This window comes from Echinops telfairi, unplaced genomic scaffold, assembly GCF_000313985.2.
Source record: "Echinops telfairi isolate 266 unplaced genomic scaffold, ASM31398v2 ScPeMD7_24;HRSCAF=84, whole genome shotgun sequence".
In the NCBI taxonomy this organism is placed as follows: domain Eukaryota; kingdom Metazoa; phylum Chordata; class Mammalia; order Afrosoricida; family Tenrecidae; genus Echinops; species Echinops telfairi.
In genome coordinates, this window is record NW_022103921.1 from 3,338,169 (window position 1) to 3,346,441 (window position 8,273).

General features: G+C 43.0%; 1 protein-coding gene across 4 annotated transcripts in view; it reads left to right on the forward strand.

Moving 5' to 3' along the window:
• The window catches only part of RCBTB1 (RCC1 and BTB domain containing protein 1), a 45,083-nt gene that overhangs the window by 4,566 nt on the left and 32,244 nt on the right, over positions 1-8,273 (forward strand). For 3 of the 4 annotated variants that reach the window (XR_006679985.1, XM_045289073.1, XM_045289072.1), the window contains exons 3-4: positions 420-586; positions 1,977-2,135. The exons of the other annotated variant lie outside the window; for it this stretch is intronic. Coding sequence is in view for 2 of the 3 variants with exons in the window: in XM_045289073.1 (XP_045145008.1) it covers positions 563-586; positions 1,977-2,135 (183 nt within the window). In the remaining variant the exon portion in view is untranslated. The remainder of the gene's footprint in view (positions 1-419; positions 587-1,976; positions 2,136-8,273) is intronic. 4 annotated transcript variants of the gene reach the window in all.

The window sequence follows — 8,273 nt, forward strand, 5'->3', positions numbered from 1 at the left end:
AATTGATCTATGTATTGTGATGAATTGTATGAGCCCCAATAAATTGATTAAAAAAAAAAACACGTTATATTTGGAATAAGCTCACAGAAGTATGAACTAGAACCCTAGGAGCAATAGGGTTTTTGCTCAGCCTCATAAACTTTTTGACTTGGCTTCATAAACTTTACCTCTGACCACAGCTGGTCTTTTTTTCTGATGTCAGAACAAAGTCTTTTCATTAAAGGCTTTTCTATCTGTCTATTGTGTTCTTTCATCCATTCCTGTATTCCCTCCCCTAGCCAGCACTGACTTTATAGAGAGAAGCAGGCAATGTAAGAGCAAAGAATATTGGAATGTACGTTGTGGAAAGTTCTGTGTAGAAAGGTCAGGAATTGCCATTTCTTCTTGGAACTGATGCCTTGTGTGGCCATTTTGTGTAGATGGAGTTGTTTATGCTTGGGGCCACAATGGATATAGCCAGCTTGGAAACGGGACTACTAACCAGGGCATTGCTCCCATCCAAGTCTGTACCAATCTCCTGATCAAGCAAGTGGTTGAAGTAGCTTGTGGCTCACATCATTCCATGGCTTTGGCAGCTGATGGAGAGGTAAGTGGTTTACATTCAACTCAAAATAAGATAAGGACCATATTTGTGCTTGGGATAGTGTGAACCAAAAGGATGTGGAAGGCAAAGTAAACTGTCACAAAAGCCTCTTTGGCAGCAGATCAGTACATCATAGTTACAGGTGGGAATGGGACCATGATTGGGACACATACATGATGGTTCAATAGAGGTGCTTACAAGATCTGTCCAGGACCTTCTAATCAAGGCCATCAGGGAATGGCTCATGGCTATGTGATCCCCAGTACATAAATCTACATCAAGGACATGCTCAGGCAAGCTTTTCTCCCTGGGCTGGCTGAAGACGGGTGGAGGTAATCCTCTTTACGTCTGACGGCAAGACTATTCTGATCCTTGGTCTATGGTCAGAAGGATTTCATTGGAACCTCAATCTACTTTGGGAACTCTACAAATGGATGTTGGGCTTTCACTGTCCGTAGCCTTCTGCAAACGGGATGTCCAGAATTTAAGTTCTAATGCACGATGGGTTGCAGGTTGTGTTTTGTGTACCTTGGAAAGAGACCTGTAGCACATAGTATTTTAAAGCATTTATTACTATGTGTTTTACTGGTGCTTCTTGTTGAGAGTGCGTCAGTGATAGGAACTGAGATAGGATTGCTGACAGAGGAGAGAAAGAATTGTGGAAATGTCTGAAGGCCAGTTCCAAGTGAAGCAATCCTCCATAAAGCTTCTTTCAAAAACAACAACCAACCAGTAATGAGAGTAGTGAAACCAGGAGGGTAAAAGAAAGGTGGGGGAGAAAGGGGAAATCGATCACAATGATCTACACATAAACCCCTCCATGGGGGATGGACAATAGAAAAGTGGGTGAAGGGAGACATTGGTTAGTGTAAGACATGAAAAAATAATCGTAATTTGTAAATTATCAAGGATTCGTGAGGGAGGGGGGGAGGGAGGGCCGGGGAGGGAGGGGGGAAATGAGAAGCTGATACCAAGGGCTCAAGTAGAAAGAAAATGTTTTGAAAATAATGTGCTTGACACAATGGATGGATGGATAGATTGTGATAAGAGTTGTATGAGCCCCTAATAAAATGATTTAAAAAACAAACAAACAAAAAAACCCAACCACCCAACCAATTACCACTGAGTCAATTCTGTTATAAAACGGAACTGCCTCGTAGGGTTTTCGTGGTTGTCAATTTTATGGAAGCAGCTCAAGAGGCCTTTTCCCCAGGGCCCTGCTGTGTGGGTGGGAGCCACCAAACTTTAGATTAGTAGCCAGCCACAAACTGCTTGGGCCATCCAGAAAATACTCGTTAAATGAGTTTATTTTGATTGTATTAGTATTATGATTATGAGTTAGAGGTAGACTGTTCACACGTACTGCGATTTCTCTTTCTCATCTCTTGTGTAGGTATTTGCTTGGGGTTATAACAACTGTGGCCAGGTGGGATCAGGATCCACTGCAAATCAACCAACTCCTCGAAAAGTTAAAAACTGTTTACATATTAAGAAGGTGGTTGGCATTGCCTGTGGTCAGACCTCATCCATGGCTGTTCTGGACAATGGAGAGGTGAGCCCTCTCTCTATCCTTTCTCCTCCCATCTCCCCATCCAGTGAAATGCCAGTTTCTTTATGCGATGTGTGGATTAGCTGAAGGAAGGATGCTTTGGTTTGGGTTTGGGAATGTCGTTGGTAACTGCTGCTGAGAGAGAGCCACACCACACTTGCTCTTCAGTATGAACTTGCAAAATTCCGAGCTTTATCTGGGCGTAAATGTTCTGTCCTCTCTCAATTCTATTTTTGCAGATCCAGCTAGCCTAACATATATCAGTGTTTGTTTGCAATTTAATGTAGTGGATCAGAGAACTTGATAGCACTTTCCTCTTCCGTTGAAAATATCAAGTGTGCACTCCTTCAAAGTTAGCTGATGATATGTATAAGCAGTCAAGGACTGTTAGGCAGGATGTCTTTTTTTAAAAATTTTATTACAAGATAATTTTACTGGGGGCTCTTACAACAATCTATACATCAATTTTATCAAGAATATTTATACATAGGTTGCCATCATTATTTTCTAGACATTTACTTTCTATTGAGCCCTTGGTCTCAGCTCCTCTTTTTCCCTTCCCCCACCATGACCCCTGGATAAATTATAAATTATTATTATTTTCATATCTTACACCGACTAGTCTCCCTCCCCCTACCTTTTCTGTTGTTCATCCCCCTGGAGCGGGGTGTGGTTATGTGTGAGTCATCGGTTCCCCTTTCTTCCCCTCCCCTTCTCACTTTCCCTGTGTAGGGGGGATAGCCAGCCCCCGACAACAAATTATGGGTTCAGTAAGCACAATTGTACGGTTGAGATCTATCGATTATAACAAAGTCATAGAGAATGAGAGAGATTGGAGAGAGAGTAAAACAAAGAAGTCAGACACATTTCATGGTAGCATGCTCCCCTCCTGGATGGCCACGATCTCCACAGCCAGGTCCGTGCACAGCACGGGCCGAGAGGGCAGGGGAGAGAGAACTGGAGAGAGAATGATTTATTGCTAGCCAAAGCTTATATATCTTTGGGGGTGTGCATGCCTCCTAATTACAGGTAAAGACATACATTACAAGAAGGGGTTGTACAATAGGCAATACGAGCAATAGGAAGGGGGTATACAATGGGCATAAGCATAACAGGAAGGGGATGAGCTAGGTGTACACATGATAGGAAGGGGTGGGACTAGGGGTATACATGTGACAAGAAGGGCGGACCCTAGATTTATGATGGTGGCCTAACCTTGGCCACCCTGGAGTGGGCTTGACCTCCCTGGGCTCTCTTTCAGGGAAACAGTCTACTACTATCCTTATCAGAAGGTCATGGGCCCTACTTAGGGTGGAACAGACTATACAGTCTGATTGCTCTAGATGGCTGATAGTCCTTAGGGAGAATAACCTCTGACCTATTTTCGTCCACCTCCAAGTGTATAGTCATTTACCATGTGTAGCAAGCAGCTAGGTTTGACATATATTTGGAAGAGACAACTTGGGAGAAATCTTTCTGTTTCCCACACCTGTACCCTTCTGGTATCACTACTTCCATTCCTGTTACTGGATTCCATGTGTCATGAGCTATTATCTCTTATCTGTACCTGCACCGATGCTCCAGTCTAGCCTGCAGTGAAAGGCAGGAGTAGGGGGTGAGGGAACCTCAGGAACCAGAGGAATATTGTGTGTTTCATTGGTGCTACACTGCACCCTGGTTGACTCATCCCTTCCTTGTGACCCTTCTGTGAGGGGATGTTCTACTGATGGGTTTGGGGGTCTCTGCTCCGACCCCCTTGTTCTCAACAATATGGTTTTGTTTGTTTGTTTGTTTGTTTGCTTGTTTGTTTTGAGTCTTCTGATGCCAGTTACTCAAGCCCATCAACTCCTCATGATCGCACAGGCTGGTGTGCTTCTTCCATGTGAGCTTGTTGCTTCTCTGCTAGATGGCTGCTTGCTTAACTTCAAGCCTTTAAGACCCCAGAAGCTTTATCTTTTGATAGCCAGGCACCATCTGCTTTCTTCACAACATTTTGTCTTCAGCTGTTGTGCCGGGAGGATGAGCATCACAGAATGCCAGTTTGCTAGAACAAAGTGCTCTTGCATTGAGGGAGGGCATGAGCAGAGGCCCGAAATGTGTCCAGTACCTCAGTGTATTGCCATATAAATAGATGGATCTAGACCAATACCAATATTTTTATGAATTAATGTATTTACATGTGAACACACCTATGCCTACACCTCTATTCATAGCTTTGCTTCCTAGATCATTCCTATGTTTCCTTTTACCTTCCTTCTGCCCCACCATCATGCTCGCCCTTCTTCTGCCTCTTAGTAATACCGCGCAGCTAGATTGCTGTTGCTCCAACACCCCAGGATCTCTACATCCTTCTTGTTGTTGATTTTAATTCCCTAGTTGTTCCCCTGTCCATGGCGTCGTTTGTTCACCACTCCCTGCCCCTGCCTCCTTCTCCCCCCAAGTCCCTCTGGAACGTCAGTATCATTGCTTTTCTCCTTGAGCTTACTTCCCGTTTATCTTATATAAGTAGGTAAACCAACAATAATTGAGACCAAACAAAAAGAAAACAAAAGATTGAAAAAGAAAAGAAAAGGGAAAAATACATAATTCCAGGTCCGGTCCACTGACCTTTATGACTATCTCCCCACTGGTCCTGGGGGGGTTCCCGGAGCTCCTCCTCTTAGCCTGAAGTCTATTTTTGAGGCTCCTCAGGGGCTTGTGGCTTGGCTTTGCTCCCATTGCTGACCTGTCATGTTTCCTTCTTGGTTCATCCCGCTGTGGGGTGTTCAAACTGGACTAAAACTCCCCGCCGTGGGTCCCCAGTATTGTCCCCTGTCATGGGATGCTCCAGTGAGGGGACAACATGTCTTGAGCTGTTGTCGGCCCTACAGTCCTCTCTGTGCCTTAGCAGTTCTGCGCAGGGACATCGTCCTTTTGGGCTTGGTGTGCCGATATGGGGTCTAGACCAGCCCTTTCTCTTTTTCCTTCTTGGTTTGGCTTCCTTGTGGGCATGGCATGCCAGCCCCTCTCCCCAACCTATAGGTTTAGTGTTGTTCTCTGTAGCACATACTTCTAGGGAGGGGTCAGTTTGGCTCTGATTGGGACCAGCCTTGTGGCCCAATCTTCATGCATTGCTCCACGTGGTTACGTTGCCCTCAAGGTTTAGTGTGCCGTGGTGGGGTCTGCAGGAACACTCCCAATTCTGTGGAGACATAACCAATACTCTTCCCCTGGGTAGGTTAGTGCCTTACTCCCTGTGCCATTGTCTCCCCCGCCCCCTTTCTCCCCCTTCCCCCCTTTCCCCTTCTTTGTGTTGTAATAATATGTACCTCCTTGGGTTTGGTCGGACTCCCACCCGACTGCCTGTACCTCAACCCGTGTAGTGTGCGATCAGTGGTTTTCTTCTATACTTACTGTGCTGATTATACTTACATCAGGGGGCTCATGTTGTACTTATCCTTTGGTGATTGGCTAACTTCGCTTAACATAATTTCCTTCAACTTTCCCCATGAAATGATGTGCTTCATGTAATCATCAGTGCCTTTTAGTGATGCATAGTACTTCATTGTGTGTATGTGCCAGAGTTTTCTAATTCACTTGTCTAACGATGGAAATTTAGGTTGTTTCCAATCCTTTGCAAATGTGAATTGCGCTGCAATAAATACCAGAGCACAGATGACTGTTTGCAGTTTATTTCTTACCTCTTCTAGGTATATATGCCCAGTAGAGGGATGGCTGGGTCATAAGTTAGTTCAATTTCCATTTGCTTGAAATGTCATCAGATCACTTTCCACAGAGGCTGTACGTGTATCTACACGGCCACCAGCAGTGGAGGAGAGGTCCTATCTCGCCCACATCCCCTCCAACAATTTGTTGCTCTCTTATTTCCTGATTTAGGCTATCCTCAAGGGTGTTAGGTGGTATCTCATGGTTGTTTTATTTGCATTTCTCTGATGGCTAATGATCAGGAACATTTTCTCATGTTTATTGGCCATTCTCCCTAGTGAAACTTCTGTTCAGGTCTTTTTCCCACTTCCTCAGGGGTTAATTATTTTCCTCTTTTGGCAGGCTAGGAGGGTATTGTAGATTTTAATAATAAGCCCTTTGTTGTGTCATTGCTAAAAAAATCCTCTCCCAGTCTGTGGGTTCTCTTGTTACTTTCTTTGTGAAGTCTTTTGATGCCCACAGGTATTTTATCCTTAGTATATCCCACTTATCGATTTCAGGTTCGTGTGTGTGTGTGTGTGTGTGTGTGTGTGTGTGTGTGTGTGTGTGTACCCTTCCCTATTGCAGTTAGCCTATGTATTCACTATGTATTCCCAAGGTTCTTAGGTTTGTCCCCATTCCTTTGTTGATGGTCTTGATAGTTTGGGGTTTTACTTCTAGGGCTGTGATCCACCTTGAGTTCGTTCTTGTGCATGGGGTGAGGTAAACATCATGTTTCCTTTTTCTATAGGTGGATATCCATTGTTTCCAGCACCACTTGTTAAAGAGGGCATCCACCTCCAAGTTGATACATTTTGGGCCCTTGTCAAAGATCAGTTGTCTATCTGCTGATGGTTTTATTTCTGGGTTTTTGTTCTTTTCCATTGGTGTGACTATCTGTCATTATACTAGTACCATGCTGTTTTGACAACTGTGGCTGTATAGTAGGTGTACAGCCAGCCCTGCAACTTTGTCCCTCCTCTTGAGGAGTTCTGTGCTAACGCTGGGCTTCTTCCTTCTCCATATGAAATTAGTGGTCAGTTTTTCCAGTTCTTGGGTAAGATTGACATTTTTACCGTATTGAGTCTTCTTGATCTCTTCCATGGTCTTGTCCAATGTATATAGCAAACCAATAGACTTCTGTTTGTTGCTCTTGTATCCTGCCACCCTTCCATATTCCTCTATTGCTGTCAGTATTCCTGTTGTGGGGCTTTTGGGATATTCAATGTATAGAATCTTGTCATCTGAAAATAGTGATAGTTTCATCTCCTCTTCCTCCAGTTACATACCTTTAATGTCTTTCTACTATCTTATGTTGTTAGCTAGAACCTTCGATACGATGTTGAATGGAAGTGAGGACAAAGGACATCCTTATCTGGTTCCTTTTTTCAGTGGGATTGTTTTAATCTTTTCTCTATTGAGAATGATGTTGGCTGTAGGCTTTTCTTAGATAGCTTGTATTAACTTGAGGAATTTTCCTTCCATTCCTATCATCTTGAGTGTCTTAATTAGAAATGGGTGCTGGATGTTGTCAAATGCTTTTTCTGCATCTACTGATAGTATCATGTCATTCTTATACTTTTGCTTATACTCCACTTGTGGTATATAAGATTGATGGATTTTCGGATGTTAAACCATTACTGCATCCCTGGGATGAATCCCACATGATCATGGTGAATTATATGTTTATATACTTTTGTATTCTATTGGCCAATATTTTGTTAATTATTTTTGCATCTATGTTCATTAAAGATATTGGTCAGTAGTTCTCTATTCCTGTGTGATCCTTGCCCTGTTTGGGTATCAAAGTTATACTTGCTTCATAGAGTGAGTTTGGGAGTTTGCCATCTTTTTCTTTTCTTTTTGTTTTTTTTTGCCATCTTTTTCTACACTTCAGTAATTTGTGGGGAATCAGTGTCAGCTTTTGCCTGAATGCTTGGTAGAATTCTCCCGTGAAGCCATCTGATCGAGGAGCTTTTTTGTTGGTAGGTTCTTGATAGTCGTATATATTTGTTCTTTTGCTATGGGTCTGTTTCGGTTCTTGACTTCTATCTGGGATAATCTAGGGAGGGATTGTTTTTCCAAATATTTGTCCGTGTCTTCCATGTTGTTGAATTCCTTATAATACAGACTTTAATAGTACTTTGTGATTATTTTTTTAATCTTGTTGGAGTCTGTTGTGATTTCCCCATTTCATTCCTCATCATGGCTATTGATGTTTGCTCCTTCCTTTCTTTGGTTAGCCTTGCCATTGGTCTGTCGATCCTATTGATCCTTTCAAGGAACCACCTTTTTAAAAAAAAAATCATTTTATTGGGGGCTCATACAACTCTTATCACAATCCATACTTACATCAATTGTATAAAGCACATTTTTACATTCGTTACCCTCATCATTCTCCAAACATTTTCTCTCCACAGAAGCCCCTGGCATCAGGTCCTCATTTTCCCCATTCCT